The 18,637-nt window shown below is 39.8% G+C and overlaps 1 protein-coding gene across 3 annotated transcripts in view; it reads left to right on the top strand.

The window, feature by feature from the left end:
• Window positions 1–18,637, top strand: part of Dnajc13 (DnaJ heat shock protein family (Hsp40) member C13) — a 116,013-nt gene that overhangs the window by 48,938 nt on the left and 48,438 nt on the right. For 2 of the 3 annotated variants that reach the window (XR_004945409.1, XM_036192184.1), the window contains exons 18-28: window positions 645–720; window positions 901–996; window positions 1,960–2,103; window positions 4,886–4,900; window positions 5,412–5,494; window positions 6,620–6,773; window positions 13,754–13,857; window positions 13,941–14,100; window positions 15,508–15,570; window positions 16,180–16,281; window positions 17,969–18,073. Coding sequence is in view for 2 of the 3 variants with exons in the window: in XM_036192184.1 (XP_036048077.1) it covers window positions 645–720; window positions 901–996; window positions 1,960–2,103; window positions 4,886–4,900; window positions 5,412–5,494; window positions 6,620–6,773; window positions 13,754–13,857; window positions 13,941–14,100; window positions 15,508–15,570; window positions 16,180–16,281; window positions 17,969–18,073 (1,102 nt within the window). In the remaining variant the exon portion in view is untranslated. The remainder of the gene's footprint in view (window positions 1–644; window positions 721–900; window positions 997–1,959; window positions 2,104–4,885; window positions 4,901–5,411; window positions 5,495–6,619; window positions 6,774–13,753; window positions 13,858–13,940; window positions 14,101–15,507; window positions 15,571–16,179; window positions 16,282–17,968; window positions 18,074–18,637) is intronic. The other variant, XM_036192185.1, reaches the window with a different exon arrangement.

Below are 18,637 nucleotides of genomic sequence, written 5' to 3'. Positions count from 1 at the left end.
ATATGTGGCCCTCTCAACTACCCAGAGCATATCTGATGCTGAAATTACAGTTTTGACTTTAAATGTAGCATAAATTCCTCATGTGTGTTTTGTCCATACTTGTAGTAACTGTATCACATCAAATTAATTGCTGTGTGTGCATGCACATATTTTAATTTTTGCTTTCTTTAAATGGGTTAAGAATCCATGTCATATTCATAATATAAAAATTCAAGCCAGTCAGATGGCTTACTTGGAAAAGGCACTGGCCACCAACCCTATTAAACTGAGTCTAGTCTCCCGGACCCATTCAATGAAAGGTGAATACTGATGCCCAAGAGATTGTCCTCTGAACTCTGTAACATATGCGCTCGCATGTTCTCTCTCTCTCTCTCTCTCTCTCTCTCTCTCTCTCTCAATCAATGAATAAAAAAGAGTAGTGCTTTAAAACAAATTAGTGTAGCTATTAGTGAAGCACTTTAATACGGAGAAAATTCCAAAATATTAATATTTGAAAATGTCTTAAATTCTTCTCCATTGTATATTAAATTTTGACAGTTTTTAACACATGAATTATTTTCTGTAGCCATATTTCTTTTAATTAAATTCCTTTCTGTTCTAGCATGGCTAAAGCAGAAACCTTTCTCAACGTCTGCTTTTTTCAGACAGCTGAGCAGACATCTAGTGGGGCTCTGGACAGCTGATAACACAACTGCCACAAACTTGCTGAAACGCATTTTGGTGAGTCCTTTTCTATGCCTATCAGACAGAATTGAATGATGTTATTTACACCCTAACTGAAAAGGCATGCACTCTAGGACATCCACACAAGTTGCCCCAGCGGCCAGATGTAATGTTAGCATGTTTGGTTTTTGACGGTTGAATTTTGTTTTGAAAATGGATTTTGTATTTTGTTATTAGCCCCCAGGCTTGTTGGCATACCTGGACAGCTCAGATCCAGTTCCAGAGAAGGATGCGGACCGCATGCACGTCAGAGACAATGTGAAAATAGCAATGGCAAGTACACTGTCCATACTAGCTCTTAGGGGTAAAGTGCTTTTGTACCCTCCTCTCTGGAAGACTAAAACCCAGAAAACAAGAGCTGCCTTAAGTACTGAAGGTTACGTCTCATAAAACCCACCTGTTTCAATTTGTATAGCGAATTAACTTTTAATATGCTCACAGTTGTGTAACTATCACAATCTAATTGTACGAATGATAGTATGTCTTTCTCTAATCCAACTTAACGATCCTACACTCAAGAATGGTTTTCTTTATAAAATTTCAAGTGTATGTGGTATTTTATAAAGAATATGGAGGGCGGTGGTGGCGCACGCCTTTAATCCCAGCACTCGGGAGGCAGAGCCAGGTGGATCTCTGTGAGTTCAAAGCCAGCTTGGTCTACAGAGTGAGATCCAGGAAAGGTGCAAAGCTACACAAGGAAACCCTGTCTTGAAAAAAATAAATAAACATAAAATAAAGAATATGGAATTGATCACCCTGGTAAAAGAGATAAATACTGACTACAAGATACTTGTAACTTTCCCTCTTTCAGTGGCTCTGTTAATTATTAATGTCTGAGCTGGATGTGGTGACACAAACCTTTAATTCCAGCACTTGGGAAGCAGAGGCAGGCAGGCCTCTGGTCTACATAATGAGTTCCTAGCCATCCAGGGCTACATAGTGGGAACCTGTCTCAAAAAAAGAAAAGAGTTGTTGTACCGTCCCTGAGTGAATTGCACAAGTGTTTCTCGTGTTGCTGTGTAATGTTTCTTACATCTTCCTCTCCATCAGCAAACGTGAGTGCAGAGGCTGAGGTTTCGTGTGTAGGAAGTTCAATTCCTTACAGAAATTTCCACTTGTTTCTTCACTAAACTCTAATGTATAGTTTTTATTTTCTTACTTGAAAAGTGTGACCCAGCTGTATATAGTTTTAAGTATGACAGTAGTTAGGTAGTGAATGTCAGTATTGCATTACAGGATCAATATGGAAAATTTAATAAAGTTCCAGAGTGGCAAAGACTAGCTGGAAAAGCTGCCAAAGAAGTTGAAAAGTTTGCCAAAGAAAAAGTCGATCTTGTGCTGATGCACTGGAGGGATCGGATGGGCATTGCTCAAAAAGAGGTATGTGTGTATGGAGGAGAAAGGGGTGTGTGTGTGTGTGTGTGTTGGGGGAAGGGGTGTGCGCGCACGTGCAGTCAGAGAAAAGGAGGTTATGAGTTTGAAAGAGAGCAAGGGGTTGTGCGTGGGAAGGTTCAGAGGGAGGAAAAGGGAAAGGAGGAATGATGTAATTTTTACTTTTAGAAAAGAGGTGAAAAAGGGAATGTGTCTTAGTTCAGATCCATTGCAGTCTACAGGTGTGGCATTCAGATATTTCTGACAGAATACTCAAAGCTTTAAAAAAATGAATTTCACCTAATTCTGATTCATATTTTCCTCAATTACTGTTTTGGGAACTAATGATTAAGATTTTAGTTTAGATAATATAAAATTGCTCTCTTAAATTTTCTCCTACATATTCAAATTTCCATATTTTGCCTTACACATATAAAAATATATTTGTTGGCTGGTTTTATTCAGAACTAAACATATTTTGGAGATACTATTTATGTTTTTTAATTAATGCATTGTATGTATTTAAATTTTGTGAACTATTCCTTGAGCCAAAGTCAGCTGTGAAGTTTCGTTTCACTCTTCAGGCACATGCCACATAGGTCCCTGCAGCCTGCACACTTCCTGTCGTGGGTGGTGCAGAGGTTAAGCATGAACAGAGTGCTTTTTGGGAGCTGACTTACTCTCAGTTCTTCTGATGACACCTAACAGTGGATTTGGGGAGATTATTTCCTTATTCAAAGAAAATAATTTAATTTTCATTTTCAAATAGATTTCTAATGAATTGCCAGACTGCCTAAATATAAGGGAACAAACATGTTGTGTATGGATCTGACATTTGGATCAATCTTGAGTTATTTAGAAGTTGAGCATAGTAGTTTAGTAGTAATTTGTGTGCATGATGACTGCAGTGTGAAGAAACACTGACAGGCTGTCGGGCTTCTGAGGGTGGAGCACACCTAGCTTCGAGGTTGTGCTTGTTGACTAGTGCCTGAGCTGAGCCCCACCACCTCCTTACTCAAGTTGCAGTCTTTTCAAGAATGCACTTTCCCTCTTTTCTAAAAGCAGAATAGCATTACTTCCTCTTTATTACAGAGTTGCTTTGATGTACAAACTAGATAATTAAAGCGCTATGTAGATACCTGTTCATGACATTTCTGCTGTTTGAGCATTTGAACAGTGGAAATACATGTATGTATGATTTAAATACTTTTCAGTTTTTGAAAATTACAAGTTTCTGGCTTTAGCTAGTTTCTAAAGTAACAATTATTTCAACTTTATGAATACAATTACCATATCATCATACTCCCAAGTAAGTTTTTAGTATCTGATTTCATATGTAACTTTTATACAATGTAAGCTTGAACATAAAGCTGCTTAGCTACCAAAGGGATATGTTACAACAATGATTTAGAGGAGAAAGAATGCATTTTTAATACCAAAACTATCTTACTGATTTGTTGGCATTATTTGCATTGGGTAGTTAAAATTCTGAGCCCATGATCAGGAGTCAGAAAGATGAACTGATTATTATTCCTTGGTCTGCATACTGTTTTTAACACTAATTTATGAAGGACACATTGGTTAAGTTTTATGGCTGTCACATGCATAGAAACAAACAACACTAAAAAGATGGGTGGTCTTGTGCCTTTGTTAATCTGACTGCCTAATCCTGAAGAGAGGTACATCTCTTATGACGGGGTGTTTATGGGGCCAGTTTCAACTGCCATGATACTGTATGTTCAATTAGTAGCAGCCTTTGTTAGTGTTGACTAATTGATTTGGGTTTTTTGTTGTTGTTGTTTTGGTATATGTTTTTGTTTTTTCAGTTTTGGGATTTTCTTTTTTTAGCTAGTAATGATATTAAGCTTATCCTAATTTTGTATATACATTTTATGAGAAGTTTATTATTTTTTATTGGTATAAAATTTATATTTTTATCATGCTAAACTACTGTCCATTTATATGGAAGGGTGAGAGTTTAACAAAAGTGCTCTTTTGTTGTTGCTTTAGTTTGTGTTTTGATTTTAAACTGGGCCTTGCTAGAACTTACCTTTTAGCTCTCCAGCCACCAGCTCAGCCTCCTGAGAGTCTGAACTACAGCAAGCACCACCATGCCCACTAGAAGTGCTTCTGATATCTAGTGAGAAGTTTTAAGTAAAGAATTGATTAGCTGTAAACACCAAAGTTTGAATTATTTATACTTACTCAGTTCAGTTTGTGTTAGTTTTTATGATCGTGTATGGAATTAAAATACATAACCAGTAAGTTGTATTTCAAACAGAATTTATTTTTTCCGATTTAATCTTCATTTTATTTTTTAGTCATTCTATGCCTATTTTCTATGTTTATCTGAATTGCCACACGAGCGAAGTGTAGACTTTAGGTTTTGAATTGACACCACTCCACGTTTTATGTTTGTTACATAGAGGATTAGGGTATTTGTGTCTGAAATACGTATGGTTACACTTAAGAGCAGGTACCCCCAAGGCCATGATAACCTTCAAGGATTGTTTGAGATCATTCCACTTTCCAATTGCAAATCTTACCAATATACCTATCTCGGGAACAGGGTCCAGAGCTTTATGGGAGATCTGAAGTCTACAGCTGCTGAAAATTTGAGTTACAGGTTTCGAGAAACAGGTGGCTCTCCCATTATAAAGTGAAGATGATTTATACTGGTGACATTCTTGTGGAATTTGTATCGCAGATACAGCTTATCAGATTAAGATTTCATATTGTCCTTTTTATCTTTTTCATCTTACTTTTTTTTCCTTTTTACAATTAAATTCAGGACAAAAACCATATGGTGAGTTAAGCCCTTTACATGTGTAAAGTGCTGAACTGGCGTGTGGCATTGTCTTGACATGCTTTAGTGTTTCCATCTGACTTTACATTGCCTGGATGTAATGCTAGTTTCTTCCCCATCGGCTGCTTCAATGTGTGCTCGCCCCTCTTGACTTTGGGAGTGGTGTAATATAATATTTTTACGTTTGTTATGTTTTTCATGAATTTTTATTAACTGCATGTAAATGTTTGAAGCAAGTCAGTTTTTTGACTTGTCAACTTTACTAGTGATATTGTAAACATTATAGCTTTGGTGTTGAAACAGCAATTTTCGGTTACATAGGTGATACTGAGCATCTATAAGAACCAGTGCTAGCAGATGATTTGGAATGGTTAATGTTCTGGACTGTTTCACTAAGTTAGCTTCTGTCAGCTTGACGTCATGGTTCCTCAGTTCTCAGGCGATGTCTGAGGGTCTGTTCAGTGGCCGTGGAGAGTGCTGTGTAGCTGTACTTGTTTGTTTTCTTTTCCAGAACATAAATCAAAAGCCAGTAGTTCTTCGGAAGAGAAGACAAAGAATAAAAATAGAAGCAAATTGGGATCTCTTCTATTACAGGTAAACTTGAGGCCTCTCTTCCAACATGGAGGAATTGGGACACAGTGCCTTATGCTGCAGACATAGTTCCCAAGAATGTAACTGTTAAGATTGGTTCCATTAGACATGCTCTTATAAAATTGAGGTTAAGTCAGCCATCCGAGGAGCTTAAAAGTTATTTTAAGAATTTTACTAAGACTTAGAGTTGACTACATAGGATACTTCCTGTGGCTTAGAATTAGCTGCATGCCTACCTTCAGCCATGTTAGCAATGGAGTCTTCACAGAGGTCAATGGTAAAAGCCCAAGAAGATTGATAAGAAATGAATGTCCATCCTAGTGGCCTCATGGACTTTGCAGCTTTCCAAACATTGACCCAGCCCCCTTCTGATAGACACATATTAAAGAAGTACATGCAGGTAGACAGCCACATAGTTTGTGAAAGTTCTTTAGGGTAACTCAGAGTGCTCAGTCTGGAAGACAACGTGTTGATTTTTATCTTGACTCATTAAGGAAAGTATTTGGTTTGAAAACATCCCACACTGCTTACATCGCATACCACTTCAAGTATAGGATATCCTCAAGTATGTGCTTTGGGTTTCTTCCTCAGGAATCCTCCCTGGTGGTGTTCCCTGAAAATATCCTTGAAACTCTGGAGTGGTACTTGCTAAAGGGGCTGCTGACTAGAAATAGCAGGGTAAATCCAGCCACCCCGAGCTAAGGTTTTGTCCACATCTGTTGTGATGATTTTTCCAACAGTCCTACAGAGGCTCGTTGGGTCATTGGTGAGGGCAAAACAGGTTGCTCTGAAGTGGGTATCTGACGAGATTATTTTCTAACTTGAATTTTTTATTAGCTACAAATAACTGAAACTGAAATAGCCATTTCAAAACTTCATGCAAATTTATCAAATAGTATAAACTTACAAAATAAAAGAATCACATAGTGAATGCCTGTGTGTTTATTAGAAGGTTCTACCATTGATATTTTACTGTGCTTGCTTAACACTGAGTTGTTTTTTTTTTTAAATTTATTCTTGGTAAAGTTTAATAGTCTCATGATTTTCTTGCTTATTATAAGAGGCATTGAGAGCTGTTGGTAGATCTTGAAAGATGCTTGTTTCTTACTATTTCCTGATTGTGTTTAGGTTTAGTCAAGACCACGCTAGATCGAACCTCATTTGGAATTTTAAAACACGAGAAGAGCTGAAAGATGCCCTTGAGTCTGAAATGAGAACGTTCAACATCGATAGAGAGCTTGGCAGTGCCAGTGTGATCTCCTGGAACCACCACGAGTTTGAGGTATAGCTCTGGTTTCAGAGCATAGTAACCTCAAAAGAGAAAAGCATGTGCTATCTTTGAAGATTTAAAAATACTTATAGAACTGCATCCTTATCTTTCCCCGTGTAATATAACAGATAATATTGGAAAATTCTAAACTTTGCTTGATACAAAAATAAAAAATGAATTTTGATAAGTAACTCAACATTACACCTGAGAATCATGCATGAGTTTTAATAATAATTTTGGCTTACACATTTAAATCTGATCTTTGCATATTGTCATCCCCTTCCCATTTGGGGAGCTTTAGATTTGTGGGTTTTGTTTTTTTTGTTTTTTGTTTTTTGGTTTTTTTTTTGAGCCGAGGATCGAACCCAGGGCCTTGTGCTTGCTAGGCAAGCACTCTACCACTGAGCTAAATCCCCAACCCTAGATTTGTTTTTTATTGCAATGTAGATTTTTAAATTATGCTTTTATTCTGATTGCAACTATATTTTGCTACTTTGTTAAAGTAATTGATGCAAAGAGTAAAGAAACAAGAAAAATGTATATGGTTGATAATTTGATGTTTGAGTATTTAAGTGTATGAGTATGATGTATGTGTTATATGCAGTGATGTGCTGCATAATGCTATTTTGCTTATTCATGGAAGATAATATTGGCCAATGGCATTATAACCATCTTATTTGGTATTAAGCATGCTTTGGGCTGTTTGCAAAAAAGCAGGATAAGCAATATGCCTCTAAGAGTATCCCCATTGCTAAGTGATATGTGATTGTATATCATTGAAACCAGTGTAACAGATTCATTGACCATGCGCATAATCCTGCTGGCTTTGATCTTTAACCCAACTTCTAAAGTATATCATTTAAATGTACTCAAACCCTCCTTGAAAAAAATTTTCCATACTTTGGTTTAAGGCACCTGTAGTCTCCTGGGTTTCCTCCACTATCCACTCCTTTTCAGTCTTATCTACTCCTCTCTCCTCATCTCCGTGACCACAAGGTGGCCTCGTGTCATAGTTAGGGTTTCTATTGCTATAACAAAACACCATGAGCAAAAAAGCCAAGTTGGGGAGGAAAGGGTTATTTAACACTTCCACGTCATAGTCCACCATAGAAGGAAGCCAGAACAGGAACTCAAACAAGACTGGAACCTGGAGGCAGGAGCTGATGCAGAGGCTATGGAGGGGTGCTGTTTACTAGCTTGCTCCTCATGGCTTGGGCAGCCTGCTTTCTTATAGAACCCAGGACCACCAGCCCAGTAGTGGTACCACCCACAATTGGCTGAATCCTCCCCCCACCCCCATCAATCACTCATTAAGAAAATGCCCTATAGACTTGCCTACAGCCCAATCTTATGGAGACATTTTCTTTTTTTTTTTTAATTTAAATTTATTTATTAAAATGTTTTCCATTTTACATACCAACCCCAGTTCCCCCTCCCTCCCCTTCTCCCGCCTCTTCACCTCCCTCCCACTCTACCCCCATCCACTCCTCAGAGTGGGACATTTTCTTCATTGAGGTGTCCCTCCTCAGATGACTTCAGCTTATATCAGGTTGACATAAAACTAGCCAGCACACCGGGAATAAGTCCTCAGGCCTCTTTTTATTTATATTCGTTGCCTTGATGATCTCATCGTCTTAAGGTTTTGATTTTTTTTTCCATTTGCAGAAAGTTGGTCAGTTTTTGTCTCCTGCTTAGGCTTTCTTTCCTAGACAGTGTGCATGTGTCCATCCTCAAATTGGGTGTATAGTAGTCTTTCCTCAGAGTTGTGCTCCTCTCCTTCCTACTTCTCTAGTAGTCCTTTGAGCTTCGAGAACAGATACTCCTTATCTTGTAGTCAGAGGCATTGACATCATCTTATATACCACAAGTCGGTTTTACAAGCAAATCCTGTCGCATGACCTTCAGAAATGATCTAGAACTCCCCTTCTTTGGGCTGTATCACCGTCACTGCTTTCAGCCTTGCTTCTCTGAACTCTGTTACAGTGACAAGGTCATCTGATTCATAAGCAGACAGAGTGCTGGGGGTAGAGCTCAGTGCTGAAGTGCTTGCCTGGCGTGTGTGTGGCCCTAGGTTCAGTTCCCAGCATTGCAATAAAACACAGAAGTGAATGGATTGTATTACTGCTCAGACCTTGGTGTGCCTGTGGCTTGTCACTTCATATACTGTTAGGTTGGGTTCTTGAAATGACTCACAAAGCAGGGCCTGTGTACCCCTCAAACCAAAATGTTTTCCCTTTGGCCATATCTCCTACATCTCCCCAACTCTGACTCTGCTCCGTTTGCACTGACCTCCTGGACACCGTGTGTCCTTAACTCAGGGTCTTTCTGTTTGATGTCAGCTTCTGTCTAAAAGAAATCTTTCTCCTAGAAAGGCTCATAATTTGTTTTCTCATCTCCTTCAGGTTTTTTCTTCAGTGTCATCATCTGATGAGCCTTCCCTGTCTATGCTGTTAAAGCATAGTCCCTTTGTACTTACACCCATGTTCCTATGCATTCCCTTTCCTATGCACTTCCCTGATTCACTCCATAGCACTTACTATCACCCCAAAATTATATGTATGTATTCTAATTTTTCATAAATCTAAGATACAGTTGTATTTGTTCTTTCAGAACTTCATACCATATATTTGGATCCTATTCATTCCCCCACTTCCTGCTCTAACTCCTCCCAGATGTGCTTCCACATCCCCTCTCAACTTCATCTCCTCCTTTAAGTCCAGTCAGTGCTACCCGTGTGTGCATAGGTATGGGGCCATCCATTGGAACACGATCAGCCACGGGGGCTGCACTCTGAGAGAAGCTGCTTTTCCCTCTCCTGGAGCTGTCAACTGTCAAGAGCAGTTCAGGTAGGGGTAAGGGCTCTTGTGGCCCTCCCCGATCCATGCTGTATGGTGACTGACTGGCTTGGCCTTGTGCAGACAGCCATAGCTGTGGTGCATTCATGAGGCAGCGGTCCTGTCAGGTCTAGAAGACACTGTTCTGTTCTGGTCCTCCTTAACCTCTGGCTCTCAATCTTTCTGCTTCCTCTTGCTCAGTGTTGCATGAGCCTTAGGAGGAAAGAGTATAATATAGATGTCCCATTTAGGTCTGAGACCTCCATAGACACTTGTTCTCTGCGCTTTTGACAAATTGTAAGTCTCTGTATTAGCTACCCTCCACTGCATAACATTCTCTCTGATGAGGACTGGGAGCTATACTAATCGGTGGATACAGATACGTGTTTAAAATTTGTTCCACTTTTAAAATTTTATGTGTTTATGTGTGTGCTGACCTGAATTTATGTGCACCATGTGCATGCAGGTACCTGCAGAGACTAGAAGTCAGATCCCCTGGAACTGGAGTTAAGGTGAAAACTGCCTGATGTGTGTTTTGAGAACTGAACCTAGGTCTTCTACAAGAACAGTGTATGTTCTTAACCCCTGAGCCACCTCTCCAGTCCCCAAAATTATATATTTAGAAGGCAGTTTGGTGCCATGTCCGTTTAGCAAAATAATCATAATAGGCTCTCTCTTGGGGCCTATGAGCTGCCTAGGCTAAATCCACAGTGCCAGGCAAAGACTTCCTCCCGTGGAGCAGCCTTAAATCTAAGTAGAACATTGTTTGTGCCTAAAATAGTGCCACCACAAGGTGGATGCCCTGTAATAGAATTGAATAAATTGAATGTTCAGAATCTGTAGAAGAAAAGGGAAGTGGATATAAAATAGCAATGTACATTTTTATAAAGCAGTTATTTTAGGCTTTGAATAGATAATTTTGATAATGTGATTTGTCAGGGAATTAATTTTACAGTTGTCTGTAACTCTTTCGTTGTGATAAGCAGCCTAAATTGTGAGGGTCCTAATGTTCTTCCAGAGCCTGGTCCTGAGGTTTTCCTTCACCACATATCACCTCCATTTGACATTCAGAGAAGGACTCTGAGGTATTAAGATGTGTTTACCATGTTGATATCATGTCTTGGTATGTTAGACCAGGCATGAGGGATGAACTGAAGCAGCCTTTGTAAGCTGGGCAGTGAGTGCTGCAGGAAAACCCAAATTGATGAAGCAGAGCTGTGCACAAAGTATCAATATTTATCTGAAATAGTCACATTATATTAATAATGGAGACTTGGCTCAGTGGCTAAGTGCCTGCCATGTAAGCATGAGCAGTTCAGATCCCCAGCACCTAATATTGCTGTGCCCAACTGTACCTCCAGTCCTAAGGGGTTCATTGCCCTCTTCTGGCCTACACAGGCACTGCACACATGTGCACAGACACACATGCCAGCAAAATCCTCATACACATAAAATTCAAAATAAGGGGCCTGGGGCAGTGTGAGCATGGCAGCATGTGTCTGTAACTCCATTGTTGGGTGGGGCCAGGTGGAGACAGATCCCTCGCTCTCTGGACAGCCAGTCTAGAGAAGACAGCAAATTCTTAAGATGGAGAGCTATAGAGGGTGTGAGGGACCAGCCCCCACTATTATTTACGCCAGGAACTCTTGAGGAATGAGGGATAAGAGACATAGTTAGAAATAGAGAGTGGAGAGAAACAGAGAGAAAACACAGGATAGACTTGGGTGGGCCTGGATTCTTATCCAGAACTTTATTCTAAAGGTCTATTTATAACAATGCCAAGGGGAGGAGCAAAAGACCTCTCCCTTGCTTTTTAGACCCTTACAAACACCTGGTACACAGGCCCATGGTCCAGTCAACCTCCCATGTAGTCCTGCTGGGTACAGCCACTAGGAAACCAAGTGGGCTCTAACAGATCTCTCTTCTTTATATTTTAAAAGAAAATACTCTTGATGCAACCACATCAAACTTAAAGACAAATAGGTTAACATAATTCTAATATAAATATTGCTATGCATAGTTACAATTTTCTCAATCTTACATCTTAAAGCAAACTCTTAATATTTCTTGCTAACAAAACATATGATAAATTTCTGATGTATACCTCTTAAACACTTTCTTAACTTCACCAAACCATGGTGCATCACTATCAGTAGGTTAACATAATAATATCTACAAGCCTACTCTCAGACAGCGAACCTACTCTCAACCTACAATTTAGAACTATACAAAACATAACATTAATTCACTCAAGAAACATGAAAATATTTTTTAAATTAAATATGCTGAGGAATATTAACACTTCCCCTTTTCTTTAAAAACCAAACTTCTCTATTTAACCAGTTCCATTTTTACATAAACAGTTCTATAAGTAGTTCATAAGTTATCCCTGTTAATAGAGTCTATATGCATAAGCAAATTCAAATTGTCCCATTGTAATGAAATCATTATTGTTCATTTTATTTTTTAAGTTCAAAAAGTTTTGGTACCACTCCTAAAAGTTCCTTTGAGTGCTCGTAGACAGGGCCTGGCTTGTCAGCTGCCCTTAAGTCTGTATATATCTGTCAGAATCAGAATGACTCTTAAGCAAACAGTTCAAAATAGAAGTCCCACAACCAAAACTTTTCAGTTCAAGCAAGACTCTCTGAAACCTCCACTTTCAGCTACCACTGCGCTTTGCAGTCTGTAGCCTTTTGTAACCAGTCCCAGACCAGGCTAGAGAGCTTCCCGTTCAGGCTTCCTTGAGCTGCCTTGAGCTGAAAACTGTGGCCTTCCCACGGCAACCCAGGCTTTGGGAGGAAAACCCATAACCTGCACCACTGACAGTCCAAATGCTCAGCAAGCCTGTCCCCGGAATGCTCCATATGATGTTCTGTTGCTTGACTGTCTCACTGCTGGGAGCTCTGGCTGCAGTCTCAGCAGTTCCTACAGAGCCTCAGGCTGGCTGTTCAGCCTGGAGTATGGTTCTCACCTCCATAGCTTCCTGCTTTCCAGCGCATCTTAGCTGCTTGTCAGGCACTGACATTGCTTCTCCGGCCCTGGAAGCAGTCTGGTCTCTGCCATCTCCTGTTCATTGCTGCTCTGCTCGCTGTTGACTTTTTCCAAGGAGACACAAACCGCTGGGCTTTCTCCACCATTTGTCTTTCTCACGGTGTAGCATCTCAAAGGTTGCAGAATCTTGCTGTTCACCTTTCCCGCAGCGCAGCATCTTTGCAGGGCTTTCCAAACTGCTGTTTGTCGTTAGCCTCTCTCATGGCTTAGCTTGTTCATTTTTCACCGCGGCTTTCTTTCTGTAGAAAGCTTGTAGATCCTCATGCATTTGCCACCTGCATGGCGTTGATGCCTTGAAGGTTTCAGCTTCTGAGACCCTCTGGCTACTATTTTCTGAAGCTGGGAGTCTCTGGAGCTGTTTCTTGTTGTTATTGGTGGCTTTCTGGAACTGCCACATCCACACAGTCCACCATGGACATTGCTCTCCGAGTAGGGAAAACCTACTCTAAATTATTTTTTTCACCATGCCCTTAAACTTAAGGCCTATATATTCTAAACCTACATTTCTCTGACTCACTTTATACTAAATATATGACCTATTTAAACCAACATTCTATAAGTAAATTTTTTTGTCTACACTACCTTACACTTCTAAGTTTTTCATGCATTATATTGCTACACTCTAGCCTCCTTATTTTTTATAGATAGAAAAGAGAGAGGAGAGAAGGAGAAAGAGATCTATAGAGATAATTCTAACGCTGTAGCCTCGCGGCATTTCACTGCCTTCCCTATACACCCAAGAGTAAAATACCTTTGCCTAGTGGGCTCCAACAAGAGGTTACACCCAGTAATGACCTCTAGCCTTCACACATGCATGCACATACACACACACACACACATAGTGTATTACCTGGTATTTTTAAGGAATGATAAACTTAGCCAGGTGTGGTGATGCACACCTTTGATCCCACACATGGGAGGCAGAGGCAAGTGGATCTCTGAATTTGAGGCCAGCCTGGTCTTCAGAGTGGTTTCCAAGATATCCAGAGAAACCTTGTTTCAAAAAAACAACAACAAAAGGGGGGCGGGATGAAATGAAATGTTAAACTCTAAATAGGAAAACGTATCTGTTATAAACTCAAATGATGTTTATGTTTGTTAATAAAGGTTAAGTATGAGTGCCTGGCAGAGGAAATCAAAATAGGAGATTATTACTTGAGATTGCTGTTGGAGGAGGATGAGAATGAAGAAAGCGGATCAATAAAGAGATCGTGAGTCTCTCTTTATGTGTCTTTAAATTTGTTGTCGCTATTTGTTTCTTGGTTATTTCTACTGAACCTCTTTTTAAATCTAGGTATGAATTTTTCAATGAGCTCTACCATCGCTTCCTGCTCACTCCAAAAGTAAACATGAAGTGTTTGTGTTTACAAGCCCTTGCTATCGTTTATGGTAGATGCCATGAAGAAATAGGGCCCTTCACAGATACAAGATACATCATTGGGATGTTAGAAAGGGTAAGGACACCTTGGTAGTGTCAAAACTAACTTGATTACATTGTTACAGTAACTTTCTGCATGAGGTTTCTTTAATATCTGTTATACTTACTTAAGTGTAAGTAGGAGGCATAGGAAAATAGCAAATGAATTCATATTTGTCCATGCCAGTTTGTCCGTGCTGGTTTGTTTTTTCAGCTTTTGATTTTGAGCAGATTTGGTGGCTTACTTGCCAACTTGAAGTATGGTGAGCTCATCAGATGTATAAAAGAAATAACTTATAGACTTGTGTGTATCTTTGGCTTTTCATTTTGGAAACATAAATGCTTCTGACATGTTAAATTTTAAGGTGTGATGATAGTGAAGTTACTTAGAAGAACAGGAGATAAGTCAGCATGTATTTATTTTATGTGATTTACATCGACACTTGAGCCTGTACTGTTAATTTGGTCATTAGACAGTGGGCTTGACTGTGATCTATTTGATGCAGAGTGCGCTAGTGTTTATGCTCTTCATTTTAATTATTTAAATACTAACAAGCTGCATGGAAGAGCCTGTTTTACCAATTTTCAGAACAGCCACCCATGCTTGTTCCAATTGTGAGCTCTGAGCCATTGCTCTGTGGGAAAGTTCTTGAAGCAAGCAGCACAGCTAGCAGGAACCCTGTTGCTTCCTATTAACTGAGCAACAGCAGTGAGTCCTTTGTTCTTTTTAGTGGGGTTGGTGGCAGGGAGTGTTAGGATCTAAGTGGCCTAGGCTGCCTGCAGAATCAGTGTATGGCTGTAAGGACTGGCTTTGAACTGGGGATCCTTTTGTCTCAGCTTCCCAAATGCTAGGATTAGAGCATGCACCACCATGCCTGCTTTGCAGTCCAGAATCCTAACTGCTATTCCAGAGAACTGGAGGATGTAGAACACACTGTTTGTGTTTTAAACAAATAGTTTTTCCTTCTCACTTATGTTCATTTTAATGAAACACCAAACTTTTACAAGTCAAAGTGTTTCTCTTACTTTACTTTTTATGTCTCTTAAAAGCTATTATATTAGTCTCTATAAGACTCAAGAATATCTTCCATTTTAGGAAACTAAATAAGTTCTATAAAATTGCATACAATATAAAACACTTAGGAATTATAGTAATTGGCAGGCAGACACCTGTAATTGTCTCTTTAATGTTTCAAAGATGACTTTTTGGGGAGAGGGGTAGTTTTGAGATAGGGCTTCTCTGGGTAACTTCGGAGCCTTTCCTGGATCTTGCTCTGTAGACCAAACTCAAGAGATCCGCCTGACTCTGCCTCCTGAGTGCTGGGGTTAAAGGCGTGTGCCACTGCTGCACGACCAAAGATGACATTTTTTCTGAGTTGATTTTGTGAAGCTGTCTCATGGATGTTTTATCCACTGTTGACTGAATTGTTGTTTATTTCATTAGTGCACTGATAAACTTGAACGAGATAGGCTGATCCTCTTCTTGAACAAGCTGATCCTTAATAAGGTACAGTCTTCTGTATAAATATACTGTCATTTCCAAGTTATGTGCCCAAGCACAGCTAACCTGTTAGTCAAATCACCCAGAGATGGTTCTTTCCTCTTTAGATGAAAAAACTGAGGGCTTCAGGTTTATAGAGAGGAAAGGTTTTTGCCAGTTTTCCTGCATATCCTGCCCTGGTATTCCAGGTGCTAAATGAAGCCTCTTCCTTTACATTACAGAAACAGACTGGAGGTGCTGGAGGGTGTGACTCAGAGGTAGAGCACTTGCTGAGTGTGTGTGCGGCACCACATAAATTTCAACAATAGAGAATTTTTTAATGTAATATTTTATTTCTGATTATTGGATAACTGTTTATTGATCAGCAGGGTAGTTGTAGGGCTAGAGTTTATCATGCTTCTTTGTTTTTCTTGGGGGAAAGGGGTGGTTACTCAGACAGTGATCTCTTTATAGTATAATTTTGCCCTTTTAACCCTACAAATACCAAGTAAGTATAGCTGCATGCCAGACATTTGTAAAGAAAGTCCATATGTACTAGCCCTAGAGAGTGTGCTAGGTTACAGCACTATTGACCAGAAAGGCTTTACATTATGCAAAAATGTTTTCTTGTTTTAGAAAAACGTTAAGGATCTCATGGACTCAAATGGCATTAGAATTCTTGTGGACTTGCTTACTCTTGCACATCTTCACGTGAGCCGAGCAACAGTCCCTCTGCAAGTATGTTTGCTTTCTAGCCCCTGCACGCTTTGTGTTCTTTGGATACAATTTCAGAATCTCAGGAGTCACTGAAATCTGCATATGGATTCATGTACATAGCTGGAGAAACATTTCTCCAATAATTACAATAGTGCCAATGCAGGGAGATGAATGCATGCCAAAAAGGGGTCATTACCACCAGAATCAGTTATTTCCTGATACCATTTGTCTTTTATGGTCAAGTAACTGTCTCTCTAATGTGGCTTGTTTTTGATGCAGTGTGACCTTTCAGTTGATTTCATTGGATATGTAACTAGAATATTCAGCATTGACAAACACCAAGAATATGTTTTGCACTAAGGCCACTGGGGCCATTATTCAAATCATCACACAACAAGACAAAGCCACCAGGCCTTCCCTGGTGCTTGATTCAAAAAGATATCTACATTTTAGCTTATTTGATGTTTTGTGTTTTTAAATACAATTTTTAAAAAAATTTCTGGTTCAAGGTGTTTTAATTATGACAAAAAGCCTTTTAAATATTTCAGAATGGGTCATTTTCTGGTTTTAGATATGAATAATAATCACAATGCTTATTAAATACCATTGCAGTATACCGGGTACTGTTCTGGAATACATTTACACGCTAAATCCCTCAGTGGCCCTGTGTGGTGGTTTCCATCATTTCCCCATTTGCAGCACAAACTGAGGAGCAGAGGGGCTAAATAAGTACATGCCACTGTTCCCTGTAAGCTCAAGCTCAGAACCAGAGTTAGCTACAGGAAGCTTGGTGCTCTTAGCTATTTTGCTGTGTTTACAGTTTGACTCTAACTGAAAGCTGATCATTATAGGACTATTTAGAAACCATGGTATAACAAAACCTACTAACATAAAAACTCTTATCTTCCCAAAACATTAAGAAAACCATAAGAACTATCTGTGTGCTTAAGAGAGAAAATGATAACAAACCTAGTTTCTCTAATCTTAATTAGCTTTGTCTGTGATTCTCGAAGTTGGCAGCAGTCTGAGCCCCAAATAGTTGATGCTGCTCTGCCCCCAAGGAGTCAGAGAAGGAAGTGGCATGTAGACGATAGAGGCGGTACAGAGAGTTGACTGCTGCCCACTCTGCCCTCCTTGAACATGTTTCGGCAGTTGGATTCCTGTGGCTGACTAAAGCTGAGACTCAGCTGTTCTAGGAGTCGATTAGGAAATGTTTCCTTTGCTAGCTTATGGCTCACTATGTACAGAGAGGTCTTCAGGCAGAACCTGAGTGTGTTCAACAGCAGCAGCAGCAGCAGCTGGAGGCCAGCTCATTCGTTTTAACATTGTGGGAAGGATAAAATACTTAACCTGCTGAAGCCAGGACTGGCATTTTGACTCTGATCTAGCTGCCCAGTTCTTACTGAAGCCCAGTTCCCCTCCCCCAAAACTTTAAGATGTTGAATATTATGGTTTCAGGTTAATAATATTTTATGTAATTATTTACATTTACTGAAACTTAGATGTGTTTAAATTAGGAAATTACTTATATATGTATTAACAAAGAAATAGCTTTCTTTGGCTATTCCTTAGGCATTTAATCCTTTTCTGAAAGAATTTAAAAGAAAAAAACTTCAGACCAAAATTTGGTACTGAATAAGTTGTTTATGGCTTCTGCCCCTTAGATTTATTTCTGACTTGGAAATAACTGAAGTCTCTTTTAACCTAGAGCAATGTGATTGAAGCATCTCCAGATATGAAGAGAGAGAGTGAGAAGGAATGGTATTTTGGCAATGCAGACAAAGAAAGGAGTGGTCCCTATGGATTTCACGAGGTGTGCACTGTGTAGGAACTTCTTGTCATCTCTGCTTTGTTGATGTTTCTTAGTGATAGAGTCTTCCAGACTTTACCATGTAGCCTGGACTTGACAGATGCTGACAGCACAGATGTGCAGCATCATGCCTGGCAGGTCTTTGCCGTCCGTCTTATGCCCTCTTTCAGTACTCGTATAGATGTGCAGCAGATTTTTGGTTTTGGTTTTGGTTTTGGTTTTTGGTTTTTCGAAACAGGGTTTCTCTGTAGCTTTGGGGCCTGTCCTGGACTAGCTCTGTAGCCCAGGCTGGCCTTGAACTCACAGAGATCCACCTGGCTCTGCCTCCCGAGTGCTGGGATTACAGGCATGTGCCACCAACACCCGGCCAAAGCAGCAGTTTTTTAAGATACTGTTTTTATGTATGTATATGTGTGTGTAAATGTATGCCACATGTGTGCAGATGCCCAAGCAGGCCTGAATCCCAGAGCTGAAGGGATCTGTGGTCATGAGACACCTAACATGGGTGCTGGGAACTGAATTCAGGTCCTTTGGAGGAACAGGAAGTGCTCTTATCTTCAGAGCTGT

The sequence above is a fragment of the Onychomys torridus genome, chromosome 7, assembly GCF_903995425.1.
Source record: "Onychomys torridus chromosome 7, mOncTor1.1, whole genome shotgun sequence".
NCBI classification, from domain to species: Eukaryota; Metazoa; Chordata; class Mammalia; order Rodentia; family Cricetidae; genus Onychomys; species Onychomys torridus.
The sequence above is the reverse complement of the archived record's forward strand: the minus strand, read 5'-3'. Positions and strand labels throughout refer to the sequence as shown.